Here is a 17,799-nt window from a genome sequence, read left to right as displayed (position 1 = left end):
CCCGTATCTTTTCAATCCTATCAATTTTATTTGCTGTCTTAGAATATTCTTAACTTTGAAATATTAAAATAATTATTAGGAAATTGATAAACTATCTAAATGTAATTAAAATTACAAAAAGGTATAGAACCTTTTACATTTGCTTTTAGTGTAGAACAAACAGCTATACTCTAGTAATTGCTAGTCCTTAAATATATCTTAAAATCTGGCTTCTTAAGCTGGGAGAGGCTCTATGAATTTGCTACCAGATGTCTCCTGAACATGAAATTTTGTGTGTATTATATTTTTTTTCTAAGAAAGAATAATAGTAGCTTTAATTATTCTCAGAGTCAGAGGTTTTTGAACTAGAAAAAATTTATAACTATTGTCTTATAGTAATTGGTAACTAGTTAAGAGAAATATCAGAGAATTAAAATGTAAGGATTTGGGCTAAGGTTATAGCTTAGTGGTAGAGCACTTACCTAGTATGTGCAAGACTTCCTGGGTTCAATCCCCAGCACTGCCAAAAACAAACAAATAAACAAATGGTGATTGGTTTAATTTACAATGCCTTTTAAATTTATGTATTTATTTCCTTTTAGAAAGTGATATATATTGCAACACAACAATTAGGCTTACAACACTGGTCACCTCAGAAAGAGAAGATCGTTCAGTTTTATAATCAACTTCAAGTAAGTGCAAAATAGCATTTGGTAAATTTTGCCTGAGTTTTAATAGGTACAGTCAAGGAGGAAAATAACAACAGTTATAATGAAAGAGGGCTATTATAATATTCTTAAAACTGAGGGACATTGATTAACTGTCCCCTTAGACTTTATCATTTGACCCCTGATCATAACTCTCAACAAATTAATCTTTTCACCTTTATCCCCTTAACAAATTTTTGTAAAACCCTACAAATATGGTGTTAAATATTCTACATCCCATTGCTATACCTTCTTTGAATCATCCATGAATGAACTATTTGCAAAAACAGTAGAATGTACCTATCCCTGATTACTAGTTAAAATTATACATCCTTTCAATGTTTTTTAGCCCTGACTTTTCAGATTATGTAATGTACTTATTTTTCAATTGGGTTGTTCATCTTTTTCTTAATAAACATAGATTTTTTTTCATCACACATTTTTAAAAAAATATTTTTTAGTGTTGACGGACCTTTATTTTATTCATTTATTTATATGCGGTGCTGAGAATTGAACCAAGTGCCTCACACATGTGAGGCAAGCACTCCACTACTGAGCCACAACTCCAGCCCCTCATCACCTACTTTTATATCATAATTCTATGGTTATATGCACTGCAAACACATTCTCTTAAATAATTGGCTTTTCCAAAATGTCTATGGTGTTGACTTATAAGAAGACATTTTTAATGCAATAAGGTCCACCACTCTTTTTCTTTATGATCTGCATTTTTCATATCCTATTTTTAGAAAATTTTTAACACTATTTTTGGAAATATATTTTCTGTAATTTTTTTCTAAAAGTTTTAAGTTATTTGTATTTTCCATTTTTAAATTGTACAAAATTTATTTTTCTTTTTTTATATTTATTTATTTTTCAAAATTTATTTTTCTTAAAGACATCAGATAAGGATCCAAAAAGGGATAATCAATTTTCCTAAGAGTTTTCCTCACTGATTTGCTGCTTCTATAGTATATCAAGTCTTCATGTCTGGGTTTTCTTTATTGCTTTTTTCTATATTTTGTTCTTTGGGTCTATTTCTCTGTTTCTATTCCTATACCACATAGTCTTAAATATCATAACTTTTTAATAGCTTAAATATTATAGTTTTTCATATCTGATGGTAACTAATTTCCCACTTTTGTTATTTTTGAAGTTTTCTTTCTTCTTTCGACCTTTTCTCTTTCGTAAGAGTTCTTAAAAGCAGTCTGTGGACTTCTATCAAAATATCCTATTCAGATTTTGAGGTAGAATTTAACTAATAGTTATGGCGAGAGTTTTCAACTTGTGATATTACATCTTTTCCTCCATACGCATATTTGTCAAGACTTTATGTAGCTTGTCAAGTTAACCTGCCACTGGTTCATATTGGCAAAAGAGAGTAGAATCCTTGGTCAGAGACAAAACACACAACAATAGCAGTAGCCACAATAATATCTTCTATGCCAGTTCCTTAAGACTTACTTCCCACAGTAAGTCATACCTGCAGGTAGGTCATACCTGCACATGTAGTAAGTTGGGTTACAGAAGACCCCTGAGCTTAGGAACCCCCCAATTTTAGAAGGGTATTAAGGGCAAAAAAATGCCCAACCTTTGTCCCTGAGTGAGACATTATTTTTAAATTCTGTGTAGCAAATAAATTTGCTCGCATGTAATGATGTAGCTCAGTGGTAGAATACATGGGTTTAATTCCTAGCATATACACACACACACACACACAAATAAATCCTGTATCCTGATAGGAGACACTGTTTGCTATACAAATATTTTTGAAAAGATAAATTCTAGATAAAACTGCCAATGCTTCTGCTCAGAATATATTTAGAAATCTTTCAGAAACACCTAAAGCATTGCCTCCCAACAACATCTGCCCCTCATTTATACATCCACTTGGCTTCTGATCAAATTTCCTCATGAGTACACTATTCTGTTGACCACTCTGATTAATCTTACTATCAGGGACTAGGACCAAAAGTATATTCATTTTAGCTCATACCAGACAAAATTAAGGCTTCTGTTAATAGTACACCAAATAGCAGGATAAGGCCAACCTAAAGTATTGATCTCAATCATTCCTATCCAAGGTCTCAAGCCCAAACAGTTGAACATATTCCATAAACCATCAGAATCTACCTTAGAAAGTCAGATGGATTTCTCCTTAAGTTTCTGTATTGACCATGCCTGTTGATCTCTGAAGCATTGATCCATACTTAGCAATATTTATTGTCAACTGCACAGATTTTTGCCTTTACCCACAAGGAGAAAGTGTCTAGTGCAATTTTATCATTCATAACAATAGTGGCCAGCGAATTGAGGCTGATCTGAATGCCTTACAAGGTCAAGGTGCTATTCTCTTAAATCCTGGATGCTTGCCATTCATAACTACCCTTAAATTGTAGTTACATTGTTTTTAAGGAGGAGTCAGATTAATATCTGACTTTTATGGGAGAAATGCAACACTAAGGGTACACATGTTTCACTCAGAAGGAAAGTGAGTTTTTATTTTTGTTTTTACAGTTACTGGGTTTCCTAAGTGGAACCTATAGCACTTCAAGGTGAGGAATGGTATAGGTTGACTGTCCTCCAACATGGGTTCTCAATTCAACTCTAATAATTAAATCTGGTTCTTATTTTTGAAGTGACTGGGTGGAGAGTCAGTTTGCCATGCCGTCAGCATGTCATTTATCATTCCATGGAATGATCTAGCACTAGGAACAGAGATGAGAAAGACATTCAAGACATCTGGAGGTATTGACAGAGTTTTGCTCAGGAGATGCAAGAGCTGAGCCCATCCCTGCTATTTCTGATAGACTCTCCAGTAATTAAGCAGAATAATAATTAAATCCTATCAGTTGAATTAAAGATAGTCCCATCAGGGCTTTTGCCTTTTTGAAGAAGGTTAGAAAGACACATATGAATGACAAAAGATATTCTATATCCCTTCTTGCCCTCTGATCCCCTCAGAATCTGAGGCATTTCTTCTAGTTTTTTTTTTTTTCCTGTCCCTGTACTACCACAACACTGGTGTATCCCATTTCAGTAATTTTAACCATAGTAATTTTCCAAGCATCCCCTGCTTGCACCCAGACCTCTCATTTTGAAGGATTATATGCAAGAAGAAGAGGGATATTTTCATAAAATTTACATTGGTAATGTACTCAGTCAAGTTATTATCCTTATGATCTAATACCATATCAATCTAAGAGAATCTAGATAGTTGAAACAGGATTAAATTTGACCCTTCTAGTCTTCATTTTTATCATCCTATCACATGGAATATGTATCAACCAGAGTGGCATGGTGTTGTCATTAGGGAGAAGAAAGAAGCACCATGCCCAGGAATTTTCAGGACTGAATCCCAACTTTTCAAAATATGTCTATATAATTCCCCATATCTTTTATATTAATCATTACTCAAGAAGCAGATGAAAGGACATGATCTTTTCCTGAAGACACTTAAATTCAATGATTGAACTTCCTCGGTAAGATATACAGGCAAAGAGAATGTGGGGGAGATAGAATCAAACCGAGTAAATTTTTGAGGAGACTGTTCCAATGCTTAATAATACCAGATGCTTGTGGACTTTAGGGAGTGTGAAAGGTCCATCAAATCCCTTGATCATTTGCCCATTGTTTAGTGACTTTTGTGATAAAAGGTACACCATTGTCAGATTGCAAATGGTCCAGAAATCCACACATGTAATACAAATTAGTTTCAAGAAACAATGATATGGCCAGAGTCTGCTGATTAGATAGTAATATCAACCCCATACCTTAAATAATTTCAACATTAGTGAGACATCACCAATAGCCCTTTGGGGAATAGAGATCTAATGTAGTCAATGTGCCAGGACTCTCTTTGAGTTCATGCCCTATTCATTGTGGCTTCCCTCCCTGTGAAACAACTATATCAACTTTTGGCAAGAGTCATTAAGTGTGGTAGTAGCTTCCGCATCAGAAACACACAGTTCTTTATTATGATGGTGTTGTTTTAAGGTGAAAATTTTAGAATGTTCACTTGCAATGTTCAGATGTTGGATTCACATAGAGGTTATCGCAATCTGGACAGGGAAGGCTCAATTAGCAAGTTGGTTCTGGGCAATATCATCAAAAATGAACCATGGGCCCATGAGTGAATCAGATTAGTTGGTCATCAGTCATCATTTATTTCCACACTTCACAGCCTCAAGGCAGGCGGGGTGGGGGGCATGTTTAATCTTCTAGACTGAAATTTTTTTCCAAGTGGCAGACCAAATATCTAAGCCATTGGTAAAACCCAAGAGTCAGAGTTGTGTCCACCAAGTAAAGTGAATAAATCTTCTGGCTCTGAGGCTGACCAGTGAGATGCCTAAGGGTTCAGTTTAGCTGAACCATCAGTAAACCAGACCCAGGCACTTTATCCAGGGAATCTTTATGAATCAAGATCTCATTGAACCAACAGTGTTATTCTAAAAAGTCAAGTGGGGGATGAAGTTTACCCCAGGGAGATAGCTGCCATATTTTCATGATTCACTAGAATAAGGCTAGCTGTGTTCTTGAATATTCAATTTCCATTTGATAAAAAAGGCTTTTTGGACCATTCTCACCTTGCCAAATGTAGCATCCAGGACTGTCTGATCAGAGAATTACAAGAACTCCGTGAGGCTACAGAGACTGTAAAGTTAGTGAATATATATTCTATCTTTATCCATATTTGAATTTTAATGTATATTTATGTCATTATTTTAAAAAATAATAATTTCCTTAATGCTATTACAATCTTCCAGAAGACATGGTGACAACCAAATGTTTTAGTCATCTCAGGTTGCTATAACAAAAATCTATAGAATGGGTAGCTTAAACAACATTTATTTCTTTCAGTTATGGGGGCTGGGTAGCTCAATATCAAGGTACTGGCAGATTCCATGTATGGTAAGATCCTCATCCTGGCTTGTAGATGGCCTCCCTCTTGCTGTGTCCTCATATAGTGCAGAGTAAGATAGAACACATGCAAGAGCAGAAGACTCCTGATGCTTTTAGCATTAGCCTAAGTAAAAGCAGAAGTCAGATTATAATGGATTGAACAGCAATTTGAAGGAAGAGTCTGTGGATATAAGCAGATTTTTTTAAATAAACTTAAAATTATTTATTAATGTTAATTTTGTTTTAGGCTTGCGTTGGTGTGATGTTAGTGGGCCCAACAGGTGGAGGAAAAACAACAGTCAGAAGAATTTTAGAAAAAGCATTAATACTATTACCAGTTGTAGACATGTTATCAATTAAGCAAAGGGAATCTTATTCAAAGGTAAATGTTCCACTAAATAAAATGTTTCCCCTATGTTCATATTTTCTACTTATATTAACATTTTATCTTTTTTCCATAAATATTTTCATTACTTATTAAACTTATTGCTAGGAATTTGATAGTTATGTATCATTGTAATGATACAAACTAGTGTGAAATAAAACTATTGAATTGTATATTTGTTTTGTATATTTTGTATATTTGTTTTGTACATAGTCACTTTTCTAAATGGATTGTAAGTTTCTTTTTTGGTATCAATTAAATCATCATCAAATCAAAATAATTTTTTGTCTCTTTTCTAATATTTATGTAACTTATATGCTTATCTTACTGAACTGATTAACCAAAACAATGTTAACTATAGTATATGTTCCTTACTTTATTAGGAATGCATTTAATATGAAGCTTACTCTTGACATCTGACAAGTATTTTTTATCATACTTTGGAAATTTCTATTCCCCAAAACTTTGTTGTTGTTGTTGTTAGAATTTATTAACTGATTTTCAGCTAAAATATTCAGTTAAAATATTTTAACTGGTTAATGTAATAAGCTATGTTGATGGATTTACAAACATTGTTATCCTTGAGTTTTTAGAATAGCTCCTAGTTAGTCATGATCCATTTTTATGCAGTATAAAACTAGACTCCAGTACACATTATATGATTGAGTTACTTAATTTAAATGTATTCCAAAAGTTTTAGAAAGTCAGGTTCTGAGTTGTGTGAATCTTTTTCTCTGTTAGTATAAGCTACCCTGCTTAAAAATCATTTGTATAGTACTTTATCTTTTATCCTTTCCTCTAAATTTCCTTTCTCAACAGATTTCAATAAGTTCTTAAGCAATATTATAATTAAAGAGGTACATTATCTCAGCAATAATAATAATAATCATAACTCATATTTGCAGAGTACTAAATATGGGTCCAGTACTGTGCTAAAGCACTTTTGTTTAAATTATCTCGTTTAATCCTCACAACAATGTTATGGGTAATAATTAAAAATGGTTTTTTAGTATAAAAGTAGTATGTACAATTGTGAGAAGTTTGGAAAATAAATAAATAATAATGACCAAGAAAGAATGAACTGAAAACATTTTTTTGTTTTACTTAGTTTTGAAAAGTATGCACTTAGAAAATTTAATCTTCTGCACTTGAAAATTTTGAGCTACTATCATTATCTGAACTGCTGTCCTTAGTGTCACTCATATAGGATCTATTTACCTTTAATACTGCAGTGTTCTAAACAAGCCACAATGAACTTTCAGAAATACACTGACATTGCACCAACACCAAGAATTCCAAACTTAAGTTTCATAGTGCAGGAGAAGGCAAATGTGCATCCATATGCCACTGGTAAATACACTGCTGCTATTTATCTTTTAACAGTGTGATGAACAGAATTATTCCATGCAAATCATGCAAAAAAAAAGTCATAAGCCAATTTGGGGGACTAAAAAATAGGATGTGACAATTATGTGGTAATGAAGATTATACGGTGAAATACCGTAGATGAAACAGAGACCAGTTCTTCAGGCAACACCCAGACAGATTATAATGTTGCAAATAAGATGTACTTGAGTGACTATTCTGACAAAGTTTCCTACTCCCTCTCTCATTTCTACATCAACCCTGGTTCCAGATATATCACATCCCATCTTAAATATTGTGTTCCTAAATGCAGCACATTGAGATTTTCACCCTGCAACACACACCTCAGATAATTATTTGTAATGTTTAGAACTTTTTAAAATAATGATTTATAGATTGTGGATAATTTTAATTAATCAATTTTTACTGTTTCTTGTAAATCACCACGTTCATAGAGATTTTTCCTTTGATGGAAAAGTCCTTCTAAATCATTTTGTTAATACTGCACAAATCAAAAAATTGTACTATAATGTATTTTAAACCACACAGGATTCATTCCAGATTTCAGTAAAAAAAGGAAAAGTAGATCTTTGTGTCTTAAATCCAAAGTGCATCACTCTTAATGAACTATATGGACAATTGGATCCTAATACTATGGAATGGACTGATGGCTTATTATCAGCAACATTTCGAAATTATGTGTATTTAAATACAAATTACTCAAAGAAAAACATGGATATTGGACTAAAGTCAAGAATCTCAGGTTTATCTGCTGTAAGTACAGAATGAATATTTTTATTTGCTAATATGGATTAAGTACTTATGCAATGATTAATATTAAAACATCACTAGATACCTTTTAGTTTAAAAGTAAATTTAAAGGATTATGAACAGTTTTTTAAAAAGAAAATTATAAATTATTTAAAAAAATGTGCCATTGTACTTTAAAATGGTCAGTAAACAATTGAGTGAAGTTGAAGGTTTTGCTTTGAAAGAAACACAAAGTGAATTCAATTTAAATAGAAAATAATATAGTGATCCTAGCACCAACAATTTACCTTACAAATTAACAAGGTAAAAAAATACTTCAGTAGAAATGTGAACTAAATATTTGATACAAAATTCATCAATGAATATAAATGGCAGAAATTTGAAAAGTTGTATTTTTGTTAGTAATAAGTAAGGCTACTGATAAATTTCATTAGCTAAAATATGTTAACAAACAGTGATAGTTGAAACCAAGGAGTTTAGTAAATATAAAAACAGAAAAACAACATTCCACTACATTGTAAAATATAAATTCCTATATAATTTTGGAAGTATAGTCAGCTCTATCAAATGTACTATATATTCTTTCCTCCAACCCATGAAAATAAGCTTATCAATGTATTCTTTTGTAGATTCTAACTTTTCAGGGATATCTTGATAGAATTTCTCTTGTCTAAGATTACTCTGTTTCAGGTTGAGCACCTCTATTCTGAAAATCAAAATCCAAAATACTTTAAAACCTGAAACATCATTGCTGACTTGATGCCACAGTGCAAAATTCCATACCATGTAACTTGGTTTATGCACAAACTTCTTTTAAAACTATTTTTAGAAGTTACCTTCAGGTTCTATGTATAAGGTATATGTGAAACATAATTAATTTTTTATTTAAACTTGGGCGGCCCATCCTCTTTAAGTGTATGCAAATATTCCAAACTCCAAAACACTTCTGATCCCAAGAATTTCAGATAAGGGATACTTAACTTGTGTGTTGATGGTTACTTAATTATATAAATAAATATTTTTAAAGCTTTTATCTTTTTTTTTAACAAACAGAGGAAGAACTTTATTAGCAAGCGAAAGGTAAAGATATACACTTTCAGAGCAGAATGCAGGCAATCTGAGTGAGATGCCTACCAAGATTAAAGTTGAGTTTTTATTAGGGTACACAATTAGGTGGAATGTGTGTGAGCAAAAGGGGCTGCATTTCACTCAGGATTGGAAATACTGCACAAAATCATATTTTCCCATTAGGGGTCTGGTCTGATGTAGGTTTCAGTTCACATCCACATCTTTGGCAGTTGGTGATTGGGTGATTGGGTCAGAGCATCAGACACAAACCTTCAAAGTTAATGTTCTCTTTCTATTGAAGTCTTCTTTATCTTTTGCTACATTCCAGAAAACTCATAGGGAATTGAAAGGTTACCAAGTAACATTCCATTGTGTATATATACCACATATTCTTTATCCATTCATCTATTGAAGGGCATCTAGGTTGGTTCCACAACTTAGCTATTGTGAATTGTGCTGCTATAAACATTGATGTAGCTGCATCCCTGTCGTATGCTGTTTTTAAGTCCTTTGAGTATAAACTGATGAGTGGGTTAACTGGGTCAAAAGGTGGTTCCATTCCAGGTTTTCCAAAGAATCTCCATACTGCTTTCCATATTGGCTGTACCGTTTTGCAGTCCCACCAGCAATGTATGAATGTGCCTTTTTCTCCACATCCTTGACAACATTTATTGTTCCTTGTATTCTTGATAATTTCCATTCTGACTAGAGTGAGATGGAATCTCAGTGTTGTTTTAATTTGCATTTCTCTAATTGTTAGAGATGATGAACATTTTTTTCATATATTTGTCGACTAATTGTGTATCACCTTCTGAGAAATGTCTGTTCAGTTCCTTGGAACATTTATTGATTGGGTTATTTGGATTTTTTGGTGTTAAGATATTTTGAGTTCTTAATATATCCTAGATATTAGTGCTCTATCTGATGTGTAAGTGGTAAAAATTTGCTCCTAAGCTGTAGGCTCTCTATTCACCTCGCTGATTGTTTCTCTTGCAGAGAACAAGTTTTTTAGTTTGAATCCATCCCATTTATTCATTCTTGATTTTGTTTCTTGCACTATAGGAGTCTTATTAAGGAAGTCAGGGCCTAATTCAAAGTGATGGAGATTTGTGCCTAGGTTTTCTTCTATTACACAGGGTCTCTGCCTTAATTCCTAGGTTGTTGATCCACTTTGAGTTTTGTGCTTGGTAAGAGATAGGGGTTTAATTTCATCTTGTTGCATATGGATTTCCAGTTTTCCTAGCACCATTTGTTGAAGAGGCTATTTTTTTTCCAGTGCATGTTCTTGGCACCTTTGTCTAATATAAGATAATTATAGTTTTGTTGGTTAGTCTCTGTGTCCTCTATTCTATACCATTGGTCTACCAGTCTGTTTTGGTGCCAATACCATGGTGGTTTTCTTACTATTGCTCTGTAGTATAGTTTCAGGTCTGGTATAGTGATGCCACCTGCTTAATTCTTCTTGCTAAGGATTGCTTTAGCTATTCTGGGTCTCTTGTTTTTCCAGATGAGTTTCATGACGGATATGTAGGTTTCAGTCCACATCCACATCTTTCTATTTTTATGAGGAATGTCATTGGGATTTTGATTGGAATCGTATAAAATCTGTATAATTCTTTTGGTAGTATGGTCATTTTGACAATATTAATTCTGCCTATCCAAGAACAAGGGAGATCTTTCCATCTTCTAAGGTCTTCTTTAATTTCTTTCTTTAGCATGCTGCAGTTTTCATTGTAACGATCTTTCACCTCTTTTGTTGATTCCCAAGTATTTTTTTTTTTGAGGCTATTGTAAATGAGGTAGTTTTCCTAGTTTCTCTTTCTGAGAATTTGTCACTGATACACAGAAATGCCTTTGATTTACGGGTTATTGATTTTGTATCCTTCTACTTTGCTGAATTCATTTATTAGTTCTAGCATTTTTCTGGTGGAATTTTTTGGGTCTTCTAGGAATAGAATCATATCTTTGGCAAATAGTGATAATTTGAGTTCTTCTTTTCCTATCCATATCCCTAATTGTTCTGACTAGTGTTTCAAGAACTATATTAAATAGGAGTGGTGAAAAGAGGGCATTCCTGTCTTTTTCCAGTTTTTAGAGAGAATGCTTTCAATTTGTCTCCATTTAGAATGATGTTGGCCTGGGGCTTAGCATAGATAGCTTTTACAATGTTAAGATATGTCCTGTTATCCCTAGTTTTTCTAGTGTTTTGAACATGAAAAGGTGCTGTATTTTGTGAAATGCCTTTTCTGCGTCTATTGAGATGATCATATGATTCCTATCTTTAAATCTATTGGTGAGATGAACTACATTTATAGATTTCTGTATGTTGAACCAACCTTGCATCCCTGGAATGAATCCCACTTGATCATGGTGTACTCTTTTTTTAATGTTTTTGTATTCCATTTGCCAGAATTTTATTGAGAATTTTTGTATCTGTGCTCATTAGAGACATTGGTCTGAAGTTTTCTTTCATTGATATGTCTTTGTCTAGCTTTGGCCTCATAGAATGAGTTTGGAAGTATTTATTCTTTTTCTGTTTCATGAAATAATTTGAGGAGTATTGGTGTCAGTTCTTCTTTAAAGGTCTTATAGAACTCAGCTGTGTATGCATCGGACCCTGGGTTTTTCTTGGTTGGTAGGCTTCTGATGGCATCTTCTATTTCATTGCTTGAAATTGATCTGTTTAAATTGTGTATAACATCCTGGTTCAGTTTGGGAAATCATATGACTCTAGAAATTTGTCAATGTTTTTGATATTTTTCATTTTATTGGAGTACAAATTTTCAAAATAATTTCTAATTACTTTTTGTATTTGTATAGTGTCCATGGTGATATTTCCTGTTTCATCATGGATGTTAGTAATTTGAGTTTTCTCTCTCCTTCTCTTTGTTAGAATGGCTAAGGCTTTATCAATTTTATTTATTTTTTTAATAACCAACTTTTTATTTTGTCAATTTTTTCAGTTGTTTTTTTGTTTCAATTTCATTGATTTCAGCTCTGATTTTAATTATTTCCTGTCTTCTACTGCTTTTGGTGATGATTTGTTCTTCTTTTCCTAGGGCCTTGAGATGTAACATTAGGTCATTTGTTGACTTTTTCTTCTTTTAAGGAATGAACTTCATGCAAGAACTTTCCTCTTAGTATGGCCTTCGTAGTGTCCCATAGATTTTGATATGTTGTATCAGTGTTCTCATTTACCTCTAAGAATTTTTTAATCTCCTCTTTGGTGTCTTTTGCAACTCATTGTTCCTTTAATATTTAGTCTCCAGGTGTTAGAGTGGCTTTACTTTATCATTGATTTCCAATTTCATTCCATTATGATCTGATAGAATGCAGGTTAGTATCTCTACTTTTTTGTATTTGCTAAGAGTTGCTTTGTGGCATAATATAATCTATTTTAGAGAAGGATCCATGTGCTGCTGAGAAGAAAACATGTTCACTTGTTGATTAATTAAATATTCTACATATTTCAGTTAAGACTAAGTTATTGATTATATTATTGAGTTCTATAGTTTCTTTATTTAACTTTTGTTTGAGAGATCTAATTAATGAGGAAGGAATTCTTTATTTAATCCACTATTAAATGTGCCACTGTCTTATATGAAAATATGGAAAAAAACCCTCACTCACTCAACAGAAATAAAATTCCAGATGAATTAGCAATCTAAATGTTATGACAAAATTATAAGAATATAATATTTAGGGGCATATTTTCAGAGTTAGAAAGTCTTTAACTAAGACAGTACACCCCAAAATCCTAAGTAAAAAAATGAAAGGATTTGACTATAAATGTAAGTATGAAAATTTCTTTGCAAAAGTTACTATAAACTAAGTTAAAGCAAACTGTCACGACCTGCACCATTATTCAAGAACTGGCGAGGGGCAATGGGGGATTAAGAAAAACACACAAACATTTAGAGAGAAAAGCTGGATCAGGTGGGAAATGGAACTCTGATTGAGAACAGTGACCCAAAGCTAGCTCCACATGTTTATTATATAGGTTTTATCATCAAAAGGTTATTCGTGAGAAAGTTTCTGCAAAGCAGCAGGCTTGAAGGTCACAGTGCAGATGAGACAATTTTGTTTGTCTTACTATGCTCAGAATCTTCTATCCCTAGGAGTCAATGTCTTCATTTCAAGGTCATAACTGATAACCCTGAGCAATTGCCCCGAGCAACCAAGGGCTGGAGTCACCATAGCAACTGGGAAATGTTAACCCTGTACTTTTGCTCAGGGAAATCACAGTGCAAGACCACCGAAACAATGAGGCCATCAGACATCTAGATCCACATCACTGCTCCCCACAGCAAACCACATTTTAGGAGAAAATATTTACAACATTTATAGGTGATAAATCTAAATGTAATGACAAAAATCCATAAAGATTCATAATGTTAAATGGATCTTTAAAAATGAGTAAGAAAATATGAAATAACTAAATGAGGAAAAGATAAAAGGACATGAATAGAAAATTGATAGAATAAATACAAACTGCCAGAAGAAGTATGACAAGAAATTCAGCCTAGCTGTTAGTCAAAGAAATGAAAGTTAGAAAAATGATAGGCATAGGTTTTTCTTCTTTGTCAGCTTTTCAAAACTTTAGAATATTGATAGCAAACACAATTAGTGTTGGCAAGGATGTGGAGAAACGTGCATTATTACACCGAGTTGGTAGGAAGATTTTAATTTTAATTTTTTAGTTTTTGGTACTGGGAGTTGAACCCAGGGCCCTTTACTACTGAACTGGGTCCCCAACCAAACCCTTTTTATTTTTTTTTTATTTGGAGGTAAGGCCTCACAAAATTGCTGAGGCTGGCCCTGAACTTGTGATTCTCCTGCCTCAGACTCCAGAGCTGCTGAGATTAAAAGTGTGTGCCATGGCCCTCGGCCCTTGGTAGGAATTTTATTGCTACAAACCTTTGGGAAGAAATCTAATAAAAATTATTTTAAAATAAATACATATAAACTTTGACCCCACAATCCCACATTTTTAAAATACTATCTTCAGAAGGAGATACACTAGGGCATAATTATTTATGTCTGAGGATGATAATTTCTTAACTTTCATAATTATAATAATTGGAAATAGCCTGGGACTTGATTACCTTCTGATGAGGCCTGGAGATTAGCACCAGCTGACTACTGTCTGTTGTATTGCTAGGGCCTTGTTCAAACCTGAGACCCTTGCTTGCTCTCTCTCTCTTCAGCCCCCAGCACAGCTTTCATGTTTTGTCTTCTCTTCCACTACTTTTCTTAATGGCAGAGGAAACCAGGGCCAGTTAGCTCATGACATATCACTCAGCTCTGCTGAGGAAATGAATAATAAAATCTTCTCCACAGATAATTAAGTTAATCACATGCATAGATAAGAATGCCTCAAAGGTAGGTATAAGAAAAATTTGTATTAGAATCACCTAGACTGAGCATTAAAAATGAAAACCATGGGCTTCACCCCAAACCTCTTCAATCAGAATCACCCAAGATGAGATCTTAGGATGTGCAATTTACCAGCCTCCAGGTAATTCTTGCAAACCCTAAAATTTGAGAATTGATAAGAAGAAAAGTCTAGGAAAAATATGCACCAAAATATCAATGATAGTGGTCTATATATGGTGGAAATTCAAAGAACTTATGCTTTCTTCCTTGTGCTTTGATGTATTATTTGAGTATTAAACAACAAACATGTACTATTTTTGCATGGGGGGCAAGAAACAAAAAAATAATATTCTAAAAGGAAATAAACAGTAGTTGCAAGTCAGTTACTTGCAACTTATAGTATGCTGGTTATGTGTCAGCCTTTTCAGCTGGAGAACCTCCTGCCTTTTACATTTCTCTCACTCAAGAAAGCATACAGACATATCACTCATTGTGGTTGGGAATTTTCAAATAAAAACTTTAACATTATTGATTGCATATTTTAGGTTTTCAAACTTGGTTCCTCTGATTCAGCAGATATTGATGATAATGTTTTTCTGAATGAGTTAGAGAAAATTGAAAAATGTCCACAAATTCCAAGTAAGTATTTTTATTAAATTCATGAAGATGATTAATAATACAGAAGACATTTTGAACTGATATGAGTTATTTTATATCTTTAAATATATTTTGCCTAGTGCTATTTGGCTTGCACAATTTATTATTTCCTCTTGTGTTTATTTAAATTTTGTGTGTATCACAATTTTGTGTGATTATAGTATATATTATTATGATATAGAAATACTAAGGCTTAAATAGTTCTTCATTTTATAAATGACCTTTGATCCTTCACAAAAACCAAATAGAAATTAATGGCAAAAATAAATAATGATGTGAAAAACAGCAGGGCCTCTGAAGTGGAACTCCAAACAATTGCTATATTCCCAGGCAAAATCATGTAGCCCTCTGCAAATCTGTCTAAAATGAATGCACACCTTATATGTACTAGCCACTTTGCTCTGTGTCAGTGTGACAGAATGTGTATTTGACATGATCCCTACTCCAAAGGAGCTGACAGTCTACTAGAGGATCCCCAACCATGGTTTTCCCCACTCCAATTGAACTTCATACCAACACATCCACTGTTGGTACATTTATGATCCAGACTTTAAAAGAGACTTATGCTGCTGCTTCTACTTCCTCTAGTATTTGTATGTCATTTTCGGTAGGATATAATGATTGGAGCATAATAAGTTTTCTTTATGGGGTTTTAGGACAATATCTAGGGCAGGTATTTCAGTCAGCCAGAACCCATCTTAGCAGTGATGGCTATATGAATCCTAGCTCTCCTCAGGGATACTTTAATGTCTTAGGTGGTTAGCTATGTTTTGTCTGCAGAGTGACCTATTCACACTTCCCTTATTCTGACCAATGGATTTTCTAAAATTGTAGAAATTGTGTTGGCTATGGAATGCCGAATATCATTGCATAACTGTCACAGATTTTATGCCATTTTTTTGCAAAAAAAGTAGAATATGACCATTATATGAAGCTTTTAAAAAAAAATGTGCCAGTATAGTAGAAACTATTTTTTACCAAGCTATCTTTGGTGCAAGATTAGGATGCATGAAATACTCATGAACTTATATTAATTCAGTGGTAATGATTATACAGTGAAATATAGTGTATTCTATGATCTGAGGTTTATATCCCAAATTCATGTAACTCCTAACCCTCAAGTTAATGCTATTAGGAGGTGGGGCTTCTGGGAAATGATTAGATCATGAAGGCTCTGTCCTCATGTTTGAAATTAGTGCCCTTATTTAAAAAAAAAAAAAAAAGGCCACTAAGAGGGGCCACAAAGAGGAAAACAAAAAGGACACAAAGAGGAAAAAGCACCCTTCTGTGAACCAAGAGGATGGCTCTCACCAGACACTGAATATGCTGGCATCTTGATATTGGACTTCCAAACCTCCAGAGCCATAAGAAATAAATTTATGTTATTTATATGTAACTCAGTCTACAGTGTTTTGTTAAAGTGGCCCAGATGGACTAGAAAGAGGAATGTGGAAAGACGAGTAAATGGATTTCAAGTGTGATATACTCCAAACTTTTCATTTATTTGATTATTTGAAGAGTATCTCTTTCCCTTTGCTATTTACTAAGAGTAGCATGCTAAAAATTACTCATGAGTGGAAGGAGCAAACTCACTGTTATGGTATTAGATACAAGATGACCCCCAAACACCTCATGTGGCAATGCAGGAATGTTCAGAGGTGAAATGATCAGATTATGAGAGCTGAATTCTGATTGGTGGAATAGTTCATTTGATGGATTAATATTTTAAGTATCATTTGGTGGTAACTGTAGGCAGGAGGGGCATGGCTGGAGGAAGTAGGGCACTGAGGGCATGCCATTTGTGATGATATTTTGTCCCTGACTCCTTGCTCAGTCTCTCTGCTTCCCAACTGCCGTGAGCTGAGAAGATTTCCTCCACCACACTCTTTTCACCACAATGCTCTGCCTCACTGACAGGCCCAGAGCAATGGAATCAGCTGACCATTGACTAAATCTCTGAAACTGTGAATCCAAAATAAACTTTACCTCCTCTAAATTGTTTTTGTCAAGTGTTTGAATCACAACAATGAAAAGCTGACTGACATACTTACAAATCATATTATTATGAAAAAGATCATAAATCGGTCTTCTATCCACATTTTAAAGATTAATTATCCAATTCATGTCTAAACAATACCTAGTGTTTTCTAAGACAATTTTTCATTTTGGAAAATATTCTCTAAAACAGAAAATTTGCAAGATTGTAATAAAAAATAGAGATTATTCTCAGTTATATTACCTTTTACCTTATTTTTCTCTCTAGATTTTGACTGGCAGTGGATTATCTTAGATGGTCCAGTGGATACTTTGTGGATAGAGAATCTAAATTCTGTGTTTGATGAAACTAGAACACTGTTCCTAGCAAACAGTGAGAGAATAGTTTTAACTAGTAAGATAAGAGTTATTTTTGAAATGGATACTCTCTCTCAGGCCAGTCCTGCTACTGTCAGCCGGTGTGCAATGATATATATGGTAAGTTTTCAAAAAATTTTCTTAACAAAGAAAACATGTTGTTTAGGATAGTAGCCAGTCACTATTGATAGCACTTTAATGTTTATTTTACTTTTACCTCTGGATCCAGAAGCACAA

At 33.6% G+C, this 17,799-nt stretch overlaps 1 protein-coding gene across 1 annotated transcript in view; it reads left to right on the top strand.

The window, feature by feature from the left end:
• The window catches only part of Dnah14 (dynein axonemal heavy chain 14), a 376,581-nt gene that overhangs the window by 175,939 nt on the left and 182,843 nt on the right, over nucleotides 1-17,799 (top strand). The window contains 5 exon segments of the mRNA XM_071619724.1: nucleotides 582-671; nucleotides 5,836-5,970; nucleotides 7,900-8,112; nucleotides 15,099-15,192; nucleotides 17,474-17,682. Of these exon segments, the coding sequence (XP_071475825.1) occupies nucleotides 582-671; nucleotides 5,836-5,970; nucleotides 7,900-8,112; nucleotides 15,099-15,192; nucleotides 17,474-17,682 (741 nt within the window).

The sequence above is a fragment of the Marmota flaviventris genome, chromosome 12 (genome assembly GCF_047511675.1).
Source record: "Marmota flaviventris isolate mMarFla1 chromosome 12, mMarFla1.hap1, whole genome shotgun sequence".
Classification (NCBI taxonomy): domain Eukaryota; kingdom Metazoa; phylum Chordata; class Mammalia; order Rodentia; family Sciuridae; genus Marmota; species Marmota flaviventris.
Note: the sequence above shows the minus strand (reverse complement) of the source record. Positions and strands in the feature narration are given on the sequence as shown.